Below are 16,305 nucleotides of genomic sequence, written 5' to 3' on the forward strand. Positions count from 1 at the left end.
ACAAATCTAAACTCTGCACTGGATCTACTATATGACAGATGGCCAGGGAAAAAAGATCAATATTTGTTGAGAAAGTTTACAAAACAGTACTTTGGAAATGCAAAAGAGTTATCTTAAGGTTAACATTGCTGTAGGTAAAGTGTGTGCTTTTGGTCACATTAACATTCCATTGACTAATGGTGAATATAAGAGGCCAATGACTCATCATGCCTTTGTCTGATGTTGCTCCAAGATGTACATCCTCAATTAGCCAAAGCAGGTTTCTCCTTTTTCAGCCTTTTAGCAATACCTATTGCTCTATCCCATGGCATCCAGGACATTCCATCATATTAGAATAATTTTAAATGCACAAATAAGTTAGATGAAACCACTCAATTACAGTTAGTGATTTCTTGATTAATTGGTAATATTGAAGTCAAATGATATCATTATTTGCAAGTAGGAAAAGAACCCAACATTTGTTATACAAAGTTATTTATTAGTTTACAAAAGAGTTTGTTCGTTATACTGAGAAGCAAGGCACGGGAGAAATTCCATATAAAAATTTTTAATAGCGAGTGTATAAAATAAGAGTGGTAGGAAACCAGGTTTAAGGGCTTTATATCGATTCCTACACTAGTATCAGGAGGTTGAAAACCGTGAGATGTAAACCACATGTGGGAGATTTTGTGAATGGGCTGAAGGTTTAAGTGTCATCTAGATACAGTAGAGAAGCATATGTACCCACACCACGCTCCAGTGTGGTTTTTACTAACTGTAGCAGGCATCACAGCTCGCTTCCCTCTTATAGAAATCGCTGGTGGTAGCTGCCGAGGGGGCAAAGTCCACATAGTCCGTGCTGGAGTAGGAGAAGAACTCCGAGGTTCTGATGGCATCCAAGTGCTCTGCTTCGCAGGATGCACAGTAGCAGACGGAGGGGGTGGCCGGGGAGAAGTGGTTGTACTGGGTGTGGGAAGGCCAGTGGTGGTGGTAAGAGTAGCCTTCTTCTGAGAGGCTGTGGGTTAGGGAATCCAGAGAAGGAGGAGAAGTGTAATTCTCTGGAGTGTAGGAGGGTGGCTGAGCTGGTGAATAGCTGCAGTCAAAGGAGCCGGAGAGGCTGGAGGAATCCGAAGGCGATCCTGGAGTCTGGAGAAATGAAAACCAGGAAACAAAAAGCTTCGTAACTTATACAGGAACAAAAGAACTGAGCAGTGTGGACTTAATTATGCCAAGTGAGAAAATCCGGGGTAAAAAGAAGGCTCAAGCCATCCCCCTAAGTCCTTAGAAGTAATCTCATTCTCTGACTGCGTGATTTCACGACACTACATCCTGTAGTCCTCTTTCTCTTTCCCAACAATCAATTGTCTTGCTTCACTGCTTTCCTTTGTTAAAACCATACTTTGCAGGATGTTTTGCTCTTAAACCACAAAATCCCACTGTGTCTCGGGTCACCTGCACATCAAATCTTGCTGCGTGCCACAGTGTAAGCTGCAGGTGGCACCTTGGATGTTTCTCCACATCCTTGACCATGTAAACACACAGAGGTAAAACCTGAGTCCTCCAGGGCCCATCTAGGACTCCCCAAGATGAGAAACCCCCTCCCCCATCACCAATGTATTCCTCCAGCTACCACATCTTAAGCTAATTTACAGACTTGGATGCTGAGAGGAAGCTGGGTGTTATTTCCTCATGAAAATATGCACATTCTGTAGTTACTCATCTTCTCTAAATTCAGCCTACCCATTATATAGACTTTGTGACAAACTTAAAGAAAAAAGTATGCACATTTCTTTTTAAAAGGAAAAAAACTTGTATATAAAACTTAAAAGATTATAAATCTCTAAAACAGTTAAAGCATTCTTACTCATTTTAAAGAGAATACATTTCTGAACATTTGAGATCCACCAAGAACAGAAAATCCAACTTCTTTCAAAGATTAGGACTTTTTTTTTTTTTTGGTCTTTGTTTGGGGGAAGGTCTCATGTAGCCTAGGCTGTACTTCCACTCACTATTTAGCCGAGACTGGCCTTGAACTCCTAATCCTCCTGTCTAGGCCTCCCAAGTGCTGGGATTAAAGGCATATACTACAGGACTGTTTTCTATCAGTCTTAAATATGTCACTTGGCTTATGGCAGACCAAACCAGCCATTTAGTAGAGTCAATTTAGCAATTAAGCCAGGCACCATTAGAATATTTGGTATCTCACACGCACACATATATAGCCTCAATCCATTTTAAGGACTTAAAATTCTAAGGTCTATTGTTTAAACTATTGATTTTCAAATTAACAGATGTCTTAACTGATGTTAAAAAATGTCAAGTGAGTAGCACCAGGGAAACTTTTTATTGCCAGACATCCACTTACTTGGAAATCATAATAAGTGTGTATTCAAAGGTTTATGCCCTTCAAGGTGCCCACACATTGAACTTTAAATGCTCCCCTGACTATTTCCTTGTTGATAACATTTGTAAGCTTTCTCACGAAATGATGCAAACCCTTCTACAAAGCATCTCTACCCCACAGTTAGCAACCATCAGGTTACAGGAAGGATGCAGATGAATTACCAGGCTCTGGTTATAGCAGAAAGGGGCCACTTGACAGCTGTCTGGGAAGTAGTGGGGAGCACTTTGCATGGAGTTGAGCAAAGGCCCTGGGAGTGTCTCTGTTTGAAGGTAGGACTCAAAGATCTGGTCAAGGCAGCTTGGGCTTTCTTCACAAGAGACACAGGTGGAAAATTCTCGGGGTTGAAAATTACTGGGTGTGGAAGACATTGGTTCGGGTTCAAAATATAGTCCTAGAAGAGAAAGGGAAATGATTTTTGTTTAAAAATTGCAAAGTAGATTTGAATGGAATTTTTATTTTTATTTTTTTCTGCTTATTATGTTTAGGGGGGAAACGGTGGTTGGAAAATTCCCTAAAAGCAAACAGTTTAGGAATTTGGACTGTTTTAGTTGTCTTGGGTTAACCCAAGTACCAGGGAAATGAATCTGATCTGTAAAATGATAGGTGGCTCTCAATATGGTTAGGGTTAAAATAAAAAAAAAGCATAGCAGCCTAGCCTGCATCTAAATATTACGTTCAAGGGAGAGCACACACCTCCACTTTGCAGAGTACGGAAGCAATGACATCTAAACTCTATCTGCAGTTCAGGGAGACTTCCGTGAAGCCACAGATAGATTTGTTTGGGGGCTTTGGGAAACCTGGTACTAGACTCATGATTCAGGATTGCTGCTTTCCTAAACTTTTCATGTAGCAACTTAAATTGTTGAGGAGAGGGTTTTGAGAAATGGCATAAATGGTAATGCATTCACTAAAACTGGAAGCCTGGTGTGTAGAGTACAAATTAATAGCACTTTGCTCTGAAACACAGAACAAAATTGTCTTATTCATGGAAATGTCAAGAGGAGAGTATAATGAAAAAAAAAAGCGATATTGAGCTAAGGAGAATAATCTGACAAGCATAACCCCCTTTCCATGTTATTATCTCTGTGTGTGTGCAAATCAGTCTCATAGGTTCACGGGAGAGGTTTAGATAGAGCCCATTAAGGGGCTATAGAATTCCCAGGCTCCTCTCAGGTTAAGTTAAAGTGACATATTTGGTGAGAACTGCCATAGGCACAGCTTTGCGTCTATGTAACCTCCTTACATCTCAGCTGCGTGGAGGCATAAGAAGGACTGTTTATGTAATAAGAGTTATTCATATTGGGCTCGGGAAGCTTACACTTGTTTGAACTGCTTTCTGGGAAGGGAGTAAAGGGTGGGAAGGGAGCCCCTGTCGGCTAGACACTAAATGAACAAGAGCAAAGGCATCACTCTGAATGTTCTGATCCCAACTCAAAGTACACCAAGACAACAAAAATGCTGAAACAAACCTTGATTCATAGTGAAGTGGAGTTGCCTGGAGACCAGCAACTGGGACAAATGTGAAGGACAAAGTCTTGGGACAGAGTAGACAGTACAGAATGAGGGCAAAACTTTGTCTTTCTTTCCTTGCTGGGCTTGCATCTGGGAGTCACCTTCTGATTGGTTGGATTCCAATTAAATGATGGTGCCTCTCTTAACCCCTGAGTCAAGCTCTGAAGGGCTTCGGATGTGGACTTTTGAAAGAGGTTGAGGGAACTGTAAAGCTTGCTCTACTGACCTGCAGACGATGGCGTGCTGGGGTCTGGAAGGTGGATACTGCTGCTTCCTGACAGCTGTCAAGGCAAGAAGAGACGCATGAAGCCAAGGGAAGCAAGCGCTGGCTGCAGGTCTACATTGGGGAAGCTGGGCAGGATTCTCCTGCTCTGCTGCGGTAAGCTAGACTCCTTCTTCTAAGAACATTGGCTCCTTTAAATAAAGTCAGCCTTATATATTTTAGATTTGATTGTAGATTTGTCTATTTGGGGATTTTGTCTTTTTCTAACATCAGATTCCTTGCTAAAATGTTGGGTTATTAATTTTGACAAAGATTAATGTGACTACTTTTTGTTGCAGAAGAGAACAATTCAAGAAAACTCAGCAAGGAATCTGACTTTTAAGCAGTTTTATTTATATTGAGTAAGAGTTAACATTTGCTTAACCCAGCTATGACTTTAGCTAATATATTTCCTCAAAGTTTGTATGTATTACTTGGTTTCTTAGTCCCAGGAATTCGTTTCCCAAAAAGAAATGAATAATAATGAGACATTGTTTCCAGATTTATTAAATCATAGAAGCTAAAATATTCACATTTATGATCTTTAAAATCTAAAAAAAAATTCCTGAAGTTGTATTCAGTGATTCAGAGCCTACGAACATTTGCATTCATAACCAGAAAAATTTCAGATCTTTGCATATTTTGAAAAACTGTTTTCTATATAATTTGCTTTTTAAAATTACTGTTTCTAAATGCTGAAAATTCATAAGGCTGAACCTTTCAAATAAAGTTAAGCAGCTTGCCTTTTCCAGTTGAAAGGACAATTACACTAACCGAGTCATTCAGGATTTTTTTTCTTCTAGATTTCAGGTGGTGGCTTTAAAGTTTAAAGGGACCAGCGAGTGCTGTTGTTGCTCTGGGCTAGGAAGCCGAGCTCACCACACCTCTCTTGGGTTGCAGGGGGATACTCACTCCTGTTCCCTGAGCCACCTGCAAGCGCTGCACAGCCAGCCACTGCTCAAACAGGAGGTGTGTTAATTTTGAAAACGATCCATGCTGTAATGTCATGAACCAGGAAGCTGGAAGCCTTTATCTGCTCTTTATGCAAATATTTGACTGCAGCTTGAGCTGAAGGACTTGGAAGGAATGGATCTTTAAAAAAATCTGCTCCATTGTAGAGCTGGCTTTTAACCCCCTGGTTCCCCCATGGGTCTGTGTGCTTGCTTCCTTGTAATTACCAGGAGGTATGTTTATAATATCCTACTGATACTATCTTTCTAGCCCTCGGTTCACTTTCTACTTTGCCCCAGGAATACCAAGAATGGTTCCTCTCTCTTAGATTTCCAACAGCACATAAAGTCATAATCAACAGTATAAAAAAACACATCAAGACTTTAGAAAACAAAAACAACTAATGCTAAGAAGAATTTTTATCTTTATCTTTAGATAAATTCTAACTCGTTTTTCTTTACCCAAAGGCAAAGAAGGAGACACACACACACACAGAGAGAGAGAGCGAGTGAGCGAGAAAGAGAGAGAGAGAGAGAGAGAGAGAGAGAGAGCATATGTATAATTTGTTATGGCTGAAATAAGTTTTTAAAATTAAATTTACCAGTCTGACACACATAGTTTCTTCTGGTACACTTGAGACCTGGATATATACCTCAGCCTGTAACTACCATTCATGACTACTTTCTTAAAATTTTAGATACTACTGAGATTTCATAGCAAAAAACAAGACAGATATATTTTTGCTTTGCAATATTTGGCACAATTAATTCTCTCCTTGGATGACTGTTTCCCAGAGATATCTTTTAACGTTGGGTGAAGTCGGATACAGTTTCTGCGAAACTATGAAGGTCTGCATGAAGCAGGCGCACATTATTCTCCCTGGGGTGCTATCTACCACCCTTGCTGGCTGGGTACACCGCCAGAACAGTCCCAGAATCCCACATCCTTCTCACTGCTCTCAGAAAGAGATTTCACATCTGGGTCCCCTGTCCAGTTCTATGTGCATGACTCTTGAGTACTAGAAAGAGCAGGGGTGAGTGAGGGCTTCCCAGGAAGCAGAGCAGAGCATATTCCAGCAAGCAGTGCATGTTCTTGACAGACACTGCTACTGAAGTCCTTCTTCCTTCTCAAAGGGAGCTCAGGAAATGTCAAATCGGAACTTTCTCAGGGACAGAACCTGGTCAGATATTTCCTCTTACCCTCCACTCTGCTAATGAGCCCACAGTGCTCACACCAATTTTAAGGGCCAAACAGTGACAGTGTTGCTTTGCCTAAATAGGATGGATGCTCTGGGTGCAGATGAAGCAGAGTTCTGACAAATACCAAGGCTCCTTGCTGAAAGATTATGTTTTATTGTAAACACCTTGGTTGACTTATTTTTGCCTGCAAAAGCCCTTTCCAGCTTTCTTGGCCCTAGATTTGTTAATGGTATAGCTGTGAACCGTTGAGGTTATTAAACTGCTATTTAGTATGATGAGTTTAGAGATGGCAATATAGAAAAATAAGATTATCTCGGCTCTGCCTTTAGCCTCTTGTCAGCTTCAAGACTTTGGATCTTAACTATCATGGTGGAATACAGATTTCTGATGTATTTATGTCATCTGATCATCACAACCAAATGAAGTAATGGATGTACAAGTGTTTAAAAATAAATTATTTAAAAATAAATAAATTAATTTAAAAAAGAACCAGTGGAAGTCCCTCTTTGCAATATAAGGACATTCTACATCTCTAAGTTCTGAGCAAAAGGTATAATACACATTAGTGTGTCCTGGTTATCCATCCTTGGTTGGAATTTATTTTGGTGATCCTTCCCAGTTAATATCTGTTGTGCACTCACTGTAGAAAATACTATTCTAAGTACTTGTTTAACCCTTACACAGCCTTATTAGCTTTCAATTGAAAGGTGCGAGGGACAGACAAAAGAGAATGATTTAAGGTTTGGTGGACATGAGCCACAGAGTTGCTGAGATCTAAACCCAGTTCCTCTGGCTCAGAAACCTATCTCACCATTCCTGCACAGTTTCTCCCTCCCATTACTAGAGGTGCCAAAGACCCTTTCATGAAGTCCTGCTTGGAACACGAACAATGCCACAGGCAGATGGGGAGCAGTGATAACTATCATATGTGATTGGAGTCCTAGCTCCCTGATCCTCTCTCCACACCCATGCCTACCCACAAGCAGTAACAGTGTCATGGTGAAGGCTCTTCAAGCTGAACTTCTTGCTGGACAACCACACCTGGCATGTACGGTTCTGCAGCTGCCCTGAGTACTTTGGTAGTATATGTGAAGTGGCAATGTACCCTATGACTGCCCGGATCAGTTTTGTAACAGTTCTGTGTATTTCAGAGACAGGGTCCTTTTCTTCTGGAGACATCCAGTGACTGGTGACTTTTCACATAAATAACCTCAAAGTCTAAGTTACAGAGAAACGAGGTGGGTTTCAGGGAGAGATTTTTCTAGGGGTCTGTGGGGGCTGTACCTATACTCTATCTTAACACTTTAACAATGTACTTATCTGCTGGCTGCCTCCTTTCTCCCTTGCAGAGGACCAACAAGCCTTCCATGCTCAAGCATGAACAGTGAGTGAGCGATGAGCCTCCCACAACCCCGAGCCCTACACCACGACCCGCATGGGTTTGTGGCTGCCTGTGGTAACCTGGGGTGAAGCTGGGAACAGAAGTTGTAAGAATCCCTAAACGGGACTGTGCTTGTGGGTGGCCTCTAAGTCTTCCCAGACACAGGGCTGAATGGCGGACTTGGAAGTGAGGGAGGGGGTTGTGCTTACGTCTGCCCCCGAGGTGGCCTGGTGTGCCCTTCTTTGCTGCAGTAGTTCCTTCACGGTCATCTTCACTCGGACACCTTGATACACCTTCGGCTTTTCTGGGGGAGAGGCAACCGGGTCAGGGGTCAGTTCCAAAGTTTGGGTGTCAAGGGGTACAGTGAGGGTCCCATTGATAAGACTGGGACACCAAAGGCCAAGTTTCTATCTTTGATGAACACAAGAGAATGCAATAATTACATACATACATGCACACACACATACATACATGCACACATACATAGGTATGTAATCACCCACATTTCTCAAACCTGAAACGGTGAAGACAGGCTGTTGCTTCAGGGTCTTAGTGGGAACATTCCCTTGGGCATCTATGAAGTTGTTCACCCCTAGCTGGGCCTCATCCTCAGTATAGTACAAGCTGTGCTGCTCTGGAATGTGGAGGCAGGTCCAGCAAGCCTACTACTATTTTGGCTAAGAGAGTAAAATGTGGGGTTCTGGCTGAACTTGTGGACCTGGGGGAGCTCTCTGATTCACAACAGCTCACCTTACCCATCTCAGCATAATGAGAGACATTATTGTGAGACAAACCCCCCACCCCCACCCCACAGACACACACACTATGCTCGTTCACCAGGCCAGGCATGGCTGTTGGGGAGTTACAACCATCAGTTGTGGTGCCCTTGGTCGGGAAGCCAGCGTCCCCCCTCCCGCCCCCATACAAAGATCAGAGGTTTAGGCATTTAGTCCAGACCCTGTGAGGGACTTACTGGACTGATCCCAGAAAAGGGGCCAAGCCCAGGGAATTTCCTCCGGTCAGTCCTTTCCTTTTTTAAAAATTCCCTTCTTCCTCATCCCCTTTCTCCTTCCACTCTTGGACCCTGTCGTTCTCTTCATCTCTCTTCCCACGCCCTCCCTTTCCGGCACAGGTATTTCTCGGAGAACTGTGCTGTGGAGAGTTCTCCAGCTAGAGCTGCAGGTCTAAGTAAAGGCATCCCGGGGCTTCCTAGGACCGCGCGGTCGCCTGAAGGCCGCCCTCCGGAAGGGGCCGCCCCTGAGCCCGCAGAGCTGAACCTGGTGGCATGGGAGAGCCCAAGAGGCCGGCCGCGCTAGGCGGGGGTCGGCTGGGAGGGACCGGTGTCAGCCTGGGGGTCCCCCGGCAGAGCGCAGTGAGTAGGTCTCGTTGGTTTTTAGGTCAGGCTAGACCCGGCAGATGCACTTTCCAAAGGGGCTCTGTTGCAGAAGCCCAGGGTGACTCCTGCCCGCCCCGACCTTGACCCTAGAGCAAGTGCCTGGGAGTCGCACGGGGAGGGGTGGAGCGCAGTAGCCCCTGGCCTGGGCTTCAGGCGATAATGCCAGGCCGCCAGCGCCTCGCCTGGCTAGTGCAGGGACCGCGGCTGGACAGCTGGGAGACCCCCCACCCACAAGTCAGATCCTGAGAGCTAGGATCCCGCAGGAAATCTGGTGCGCTATTCTTCTTCCCGATCCTGGGAATTGGGTGTCCCGCGGTAGTGCCAGGGCGTGCCCTCTCCGCTCCAGTCTCCTTCCCTCCCATCCCCACTGCCCGGCTCGGCTCTGGGATCTGCTGGCAGCGGGCGCGCCTTGGGGTCCTCACGGAGACAGCCCCAGCCCAGCTCCCTGCCGGATGCGTCCTTGCTCCAGTCCAGGGCTCACCGTGAGCCTCTAGCTCCCCCCGTCGCCGCTTCTGGGCGCACAAGATCGGCGCCTGCAATTCCCAGGACGCCAAGGTGGAAAAGTGAAGGGTCGGGCAGGGGCCTGGGGTATGCAATTGTCCGGAGCAGCCAGATGGGCCTCTGGGCCTCTGTCCTTACCCAGAGGGAGCCGACACAGCAGGCCCGCGCCCTCTCTGGATCCATGCCCGGCCCTGACTATCCTGCTCTGACTTTGTGACTCTCTGTTATACGCAGGAAAAACAGAGGAAATACACCGGGATCCAAGTACCCCTGGCCCTCATGACCCGACCCCTGGAGAAGCAGCCAAGTTACCCGACATCGTGATCAGCAGGAGCTGGGCTGGAGGCTGGAGGCTGCAGCTTCAGAGACTCAGCACCTAGGAGGGCTCCTGTGCAGGGAGAAAGGCAGAGATGCGACATTTTTAAAGTTTCACCAAACACGAGGCAGCACCCAGGTCCCTGGAGTAGGAGACACACAGAATTAATGTTTTATACCTTCGGGTATAGGTTTGAGTTTTTTCCCCCTCATGCCAAGTATTTAAAACCTCTAGAAACCCATGATTTGACAATCAATGATTGCGCGATACTTTCAATTTGAATATTCAAAGGCTTAACAAAATGGACTATCTTCTGCAGAAATCCTGCACACAGGCACCCCACAGAGAGTCCAGAGAAACAGGGAGTGAGAGGCCTTTGGGTCCTGACCCTTGCTTTTCTCCTATTTTAAACATTTTATCCACCTCCCCACAGACAGAGCAGGTGTCTTCAAAGATGCTCCATGTTCTTGCCTCAAAGGCAGCTCAGAAGCCCCCACTGACCTAGGCTGCTCCTCCGGGATCACCCCAGCCAGGCTGGCTAGCCACAAGGATTCTCACCTGTCCAATCTCCATTTTAAGGGAGAAATCTCAGGTTTTGGAAAGTGAACATGGCAGCCAGTGGGTGTGGCACAGCAAATGGCCACTTTGGGCCCAGGTGGCAGGCCAGAGGACAGCAGAGGCCTAAGCTTTGCATTTCATATTCCCCTGACCCTGCCTGACCGCTTGTGGGCTTCCCTCTGGATCCATCCTCCCTCCTGCTAGGCCGCAGACACTGGGCTTCCAGAAAGAAGTCCTTGCGCATCAGCACTCCCTCTGCTCCTTGGAGAGTCGTGGATCTTCACCACTGCCCTGGACCGGCTGAGATTTCTCTAGCCTGGGATTCCATCACTGTACGCTGGCATTCCAGATTCTGTATTTTTTTCCAACTTCTTCTTCCTCTGCACCCCAGTCTTTTTGCCTCATAGCACCTCTGCTTGTTTTAGAGAAGGATATGGGGTTTATTTCGAAGGCTCTGAGGAGAGAGGTGGGGGGATTTGGAGTCGAGCGGCCTCATTGGACCCCTCACGAGTAACCCAGGCCTGTGCTGATGCACATTCCCCAAGCACTGCCTGGGTTGCTCTCTGGCCTGTGATTTGAAAGATGGGAGAGACTGGGGTGATCTAGAATGCCAGGCCAAGTCTCCACAGCGATACAAAAGGGTCTCCTTTGGAAAACAAAAATCTAGATATCTCCAGGACTGCAAATAAAGTGATAGTACAGGACTCTATTCTTGAATCCTTGAGTTCTCTGAAATGAAAAACAAAAAGTAGTAAGCCTTAGCTCCCAAGACCTTTAGAAAAAAACCTGAAAAATTAAAATGCATTAAATATAGTATGTTAGACATAGGGTATAACAATCAGCTCAGCTCAAGGACTTCTGGGGATAATAAAAGCATGATGGGTAGAGCTGTCTGTCAGGCAGGTGGAGCCACATATCTGGGAGAGGATCAAGGTTCGGGAAGCTTGAGGTAGCATCTGGTGGTGGAGGGTAGGGTAAGGTGTGGCTGTATTTGGTCCAGCTGGCGTTTTTTCAGCCACTGGAACCGATTTCTGCAAAGCCAGGCCTGAGGACCAGACCAGGGAAGGACCTGCCCAGCACTTCCTGCTTGCAGTGCCCAATGCCTCTTTTTTCCTTTTTGTCTTGGTCTTAGTTTTGGCTTGCTTTTAAGAAGCTTTCCTTTTTGTTCCTTTGGCTTTTTTTTGTTTTTGTTTATTCTTCCCCACATCTTCTAATCCTCGTTTTTCTTTCTATGGATGAGTTTCTTCACTTCCTGTCTGCACTCTCTGACTCTATATGTGCCTCCCTTTGCCCTATTCTGGAGCGCCGTCTCATTGTTTCAGAGTAAATACTCTTCCTCAGCTCCCCACTCACATACAAATGGGCAGAGGAGGCCTGAGGTTACAGTTTTCCCTTGGCAACATCAAGGACATTGATGCTAGCGACTGGATCTGAAGCCTGGGGTCTGCAGAGACAACAAAGAGCAATGACATCTGCATCTTTTCTGCCAGAAGCCTTTGCATGAGCCATGGCCCCTGTCCTGGGGCTTCTGTGTGTTGCTGAGATTGAGAGAGGGGGTCTGTTGCTGCTAAGCAACTACAGAAAACTATTTCTTCAGGCGGGTTTTCAGAGTCTTCCCCCCCTGTCATCTATACTATAGGTCAACCGAACATTAAGGGATTTTGATTCTTGTTCTTGTAACTGAAAAGCCTCAGAACCGACATTTCAGAGCTAAAAGCCCCCTTTCATATCTGTGTGTGTGTGTGTGTGTGAGAGAGAAAGAGAGAGAGAGAGGGAGAGAGAGAGAAAGAGAGAGAGGGAGAGAGAGAGAGAGAGAGAGAGAGAGAGAGAGAGAGAGAGAGAGAGAGAGAGAGAGAGGAATATACCCAGAGTAACCAGCCATTTTTTTTTTGCCCAGTGATTCCAAATGCCTATAGAACTGGGTACTCTTCTTGGTTGTACATCCATCCATCCATCCATCCATCCATCCATCCATCCATCCATCCATCCATCCATTCATTTTGGTGTTGAGATAGAATCCAGGGCATGCTGGGTAAGCACTCTACAACTGAACTACATTTGCAGCCCATAGAAGATTATTTAAAGTTCTCATCTGTTGTTTCCTGGGTGCTAGATCTATGTTGTGTAGTGTTCCCACCACAGAGCTGAAGAAGCTGACTTAGAGGGATGTACATCTTGCCAAGTTTAGGAAGCACATAAATGACAGAACTGGGCTTTCAACTTTTCTAAGTCTCACTCCAAAGTCCTTGCTGTATTATCAGTTTGTCCAAGGAGCTTAAGACTGCAGCATACTGATGCGGAATTGTCTAGAAACGCCGAACCTGGAAGAAGCATCTGGCTAGAGATGAAGACAAGCTGTTCATTATGCTGACTGTGGTTTGCGTGCCCCCTCTTCCTGGGGGCTTGTTACTAGGTGGAGCAAGAAATTGTGGGGTCTGACTGGCTGTCACGGGCTCCTTTGCTTACAACAACACAGTGTCTTGATGCTGAGCGTTGGAAGAGACCTTGAAAGGGACTGACATCTTGGTCAGTGGCTGTCTGGCTTGTTGTTCTATTGCTGGGTCACAGAAATTTCTGTGTGGAGACGAGTCTGACTACTGGTTAGGCAGACTTTGCCATTACTGGAATCGTTAAATGGAGTGATGAGTGATTGATCCATAAGTCAACTAGAAGTTCCTACACCAGGCAGGGCAATGAGTACCAGGAATACAAAGATAAGTAAGCAATGGCTCTGTTCTACCACGCTAAGCACATTGCTGCTTTTCTATTGTGGGTTCTTTCACACATCCATTTACCATTTATTCAATAATCATGTGCTGTTTTCTCTGGCCAGTCAGTGCTTGCTTTTCACTCAAACCTTTCCTTAAAGCCACGCTCCCCAGTTTCCCCCATTCTTCGTAAATCAGCTTTTCAGATCTCTGCTTTTCCACATCCAAGGTCAGAAATCCTTTAGCTTGTCACTGACCTTCATAAAATCATCCAGCAGGACCTGCAGTGAGTAGAATGGATGTTTTTAATGTGGAAAGTTGAATGTTTTTAACTGAAAACGGAAAAATATTGATGGTCTTTTGTATGTGAATGACTGTACAGCAATATGCTTTTCCCGCCAAAGTAGGTTTTATTAAACTTAGACTTGTACATATTAAAAGACCTTTGATATAAGGAAAGGTGTGGTTTATTCCTTCCAAATTTGACTACAGCCCTTTAGTAATGCAAAGTTCTTTTGTCACCTTTTGAGACACTGTTACTGAATGCTGTGGGAAATATCAAGTTCCAAAAAGTTGAATACATAGAAGAAACAAGTATTTATTGGTCCTTAGGGTACACATTTGGTTCATGTGAAAATTACCAAGAAGCTAGTAGATGGCGGTGATGTAAGATTCTGTACATAGTTTCTCCTCACAGTATATATTCAATTTAGACTTTACGAAGAAAAGCTTATAATGAACCAGCTTTTGATCATTTATTATTTAGGCAAGAAGAGTGCCATATACACTGCTTGTAGCATTTCTGTTTTACTTAAAACATTTTTATCGTACCATATTTCTAACATATAAAATTGTATAGAGAATACTGTCATGAAAATTGTAAATGCATCACCCAGGTTGAGGAATAAAATGGCTGAGTGATTGTACATTTATGAACTACTAGGCATTAGAACTTCTGGATTATTCCACTCAAGATGTTTGGTTAGGGGAAAAGTCTATCATTTGTCTTAATATAAAGCATATTATTTGTTTGATGAAGTTTTTCCTTTAGGATGTGTAGCTTTTCTCCTGTTCTTGTAATGCAAACCTTATGTCTTATTGTTCAAAGATGCTTATGTGTCACATATCTAATAAAACGTGATGTCAATGTTTGCAAATGAGTATGGAATTATTGTATTATTATTTAGTTTGACCCTGGGAGATTATAGTTTCTGGTTTATTATATTTGCTTTAATCACACCAGAGATATTAAACCTCAAATAACTAGTTTATATGTCTTAGCAATATCTCATAGTACATGTGGTTAGTAAACAATACAGCAATATATTTTATATTATTTCAGAAGTTCATCAATCTTTCTTTCTAAAGATATTTTAAAATACTCAACCAGCCATCTTAAGAATGTACCCACAAATGTTTAATATCCATCCATGGTCAGCTTGTTTTAGAGAGCTGTCATCCACAGAGTCAGGGACTAAAGAGCTGTTCATCTTTGTGGTGGTTTTAGTTCAATCGAAGAAGGGTCTACTGAGCACCTATAACATTCTGTCCCTAAGCCAGGTGCTAGGGATGCAAGGTGAGCCATTCCTGAGTCCTCCACCCCCTGAGTCTCTACCTAGATAAGCATTCTTTATCTAGAGTGTAGGAGCTTGCACTTCTCTTTCTAGAGTCAGTGGTTACAGTGAATATATTATATAAGATGAACAGTTTAGCAGTGGCTTGAACAGAGAGGCCACTTTAAATGGAACCCAGTTGTTGAACCTTAAGTTAATTTTGGTGAGTCATTATAATATCATTAGAATGCAGCGTGACTTAAACCTTGGAATAGTTATTATCTTGTTACTTTAAATAAAAGTGGTTTTATTCCTGACTATATATTTATACTTACATATAGATATTCAGATGCTCTTCTGTGTATACGCATCTCTATATGCAAGCACATATCTTACTCTTGAGGTTAGCTTTTCCCTTTGTGGACTTTCTTTGGGGGGCCCTTCAGTACTGCCATGCCATTGCATTATGAACTCATCTGTGAAAAGTCATAATGATCATTGAAAAGCACTTATTAAATAAACAAAGTAAAGATGTGGTTTTCTTCTCTCATTCTTTGAGGTTTGAATTACATTGTAAGAGAAGTGCAAACACTTCCAACAGCATGCTGTGTCTGCTTCCAGTGATTCATGGGGTAATTGTCTACAATGCAGGCTCTGCACGGGCAGATTTTAAGTTTCACTTAACAATTTTTATTCCATGCGTTTATTTATTTGTGTGTGGTGTGTGTGTGCATATGGGGTGTGTGCATATCACAGTACATGTGTGGAAGTCAGAGAATACCTTCCAGGAGTCTTCTCTCCTCCCACCCCATTAGGATCTAGGGTTAGAACTAAGGTCAGCAGGCTTCACTCGCTAAGCCTTATTGCTAGTCCTTAAGTCTCACCTTTAACTTCTGTTTTTTTCTTAAATAGGTTGAGCTTGACCTAACCATTTTTATCTATTTAAAACATAGATGTTCTGAATCCTAACAAAACCCAAAAGAGATGGCATTCTGAGGCGAGGGTCATAGTGTTCTTCAGTTCTTCCGTGAGAGGCAATGAGTCAGAAAGCACCAGGTCTGAGGTGGGAAAGAGAGGAATGCATTTTTTCCACATTATGGTATTGTGTAAGCAAAGGTGTGGTTAATATCCACATGCTGAATAGGAAATATCTAGGGAAATATGATTAATTTCCCTACCATAACTTTGTAGCTTGTTTCCATTTTAGTAAGATATTTCCAGAGTGCGAAGATATATTATTTATGATTTATTAAAGCTTGCCTGAGGATTCAGAAAGCAAAGTCAGCCACAAGCCATAGAAGCCAGGTACACACCTTTAATCCCAGGACTCAGGATTAAGAGGTAGAGGGATCGCTCTTAGTTCAAAATCACATTGACTACACAGAATTGATCCAGTCCTAAAGAGAAACAGCTCACACAAAAATGATCTCAGCACTTGGGATCACAAGCCTTTAATCCCAGGACTCATGAGAGGTATTTAAGACAGGAACAGGGTCTCATAGCTGGCATTCATTCTCCAGCCACACTGAGGAGACACAGTAGTTTGAGGCTTGGTGAAGAGTTTGTGGATTAGTCCTTTCAGCCT

The 16,305-nt window shown here is 43.9% G+C and overlaps 1 protein-coding gene and 1 long non-coding RNA gene across 9 annotated transcripts; one reads left to right on the plus strand and one right to left on the minus strand.

Annotated features, from left to right (window-relative positions):
* Window positions 1–457: 457 nt before the first annotated feature.
* Window positions 458–9,743, minus strand: Colca2 (colorectal cancer associated 2). Of its 6 annotated transcripts, none has more exons than XM_040729976.1 (5): window positions 8,662–9,743; window positions 7,898–7,992; window positions 4,122–4,176; window positions 2,545–2,774; window positions 458–1,125 (listed from the first exon to the last, which is right to left on the minus strand). In XM_040729976.1, the coding sequence occupies exons 2-5, from the start codon at window positions 7,955–7,957 to the stop codon at window positions 751–753; spliced, it is 720 nt and encodes a 239-aa protein (XP_040585910.1). In that variant the 5' UTR covers window positions 7,958–7,992; window positions 8,662–9,743; the 3' UTR covers window positions 458–750. The 6 variants fall into 6 exon arrangements, with proteins under 6 accessions (XP_040585910.1, XP_040585912.1, XP_040585911.1 ...); XM_040729978.1 differs by lacking the exon at window positions 8,662–9,743 and adding an exon at window positions 8,203–8,471; XM_040729977.1 differs by lacking the exon at window positions 8,662–9,743 and adding an exon at window positions 8,192–8,471.
* On the plus strand, window positions 2,518–14,324 carry LOC110340785. Of its 3 annotated transcripts, XR_005870306.1 has the most exons (5): window positions 4,136–4,274; window positions 4,961–5,126; window positions 7,459–7,545; window positions 7,657–7,691; window positions 9,820–14,324. It is a non-coding gene; the product is annotated as an uncharacterized LOC110340785 (long non-coding RNA). The 3 variants fall into 3 exon arrangements; XR_005870307.1 differs by having other exon boundaries at window positions 7,459–7,794; XR_002382593.2 differs by lacking the exons at window positions 7,459–7,545; window positions 7,657–7,691; window positions 9,820–14,324 and adding an exon at window positions 2,518–2,652 and having other exon boundaries at window positions 4,128–4,274; window positions 4,961–6,796.
* The last annotated feature ends 1,981 nt before the right edge of the window (window positions 14,325–16,305 follow it).

This window comes from Mesocricetus auratus, unplaced genomic scaffold, assembly GCF_017639785.1.
Source record: "Mesocricetus auratus isolate SY011 unplaced genomic scaffold, BCM_Maur_2.0 Super-Scaffold_100022, whole genome shotgun sequence".
NCBI lineage: Eukaryota > Metazoa > Chordata > Mammalia > Rodentia > Cricetidae > Mesocricetus > Mesocricetus auratus.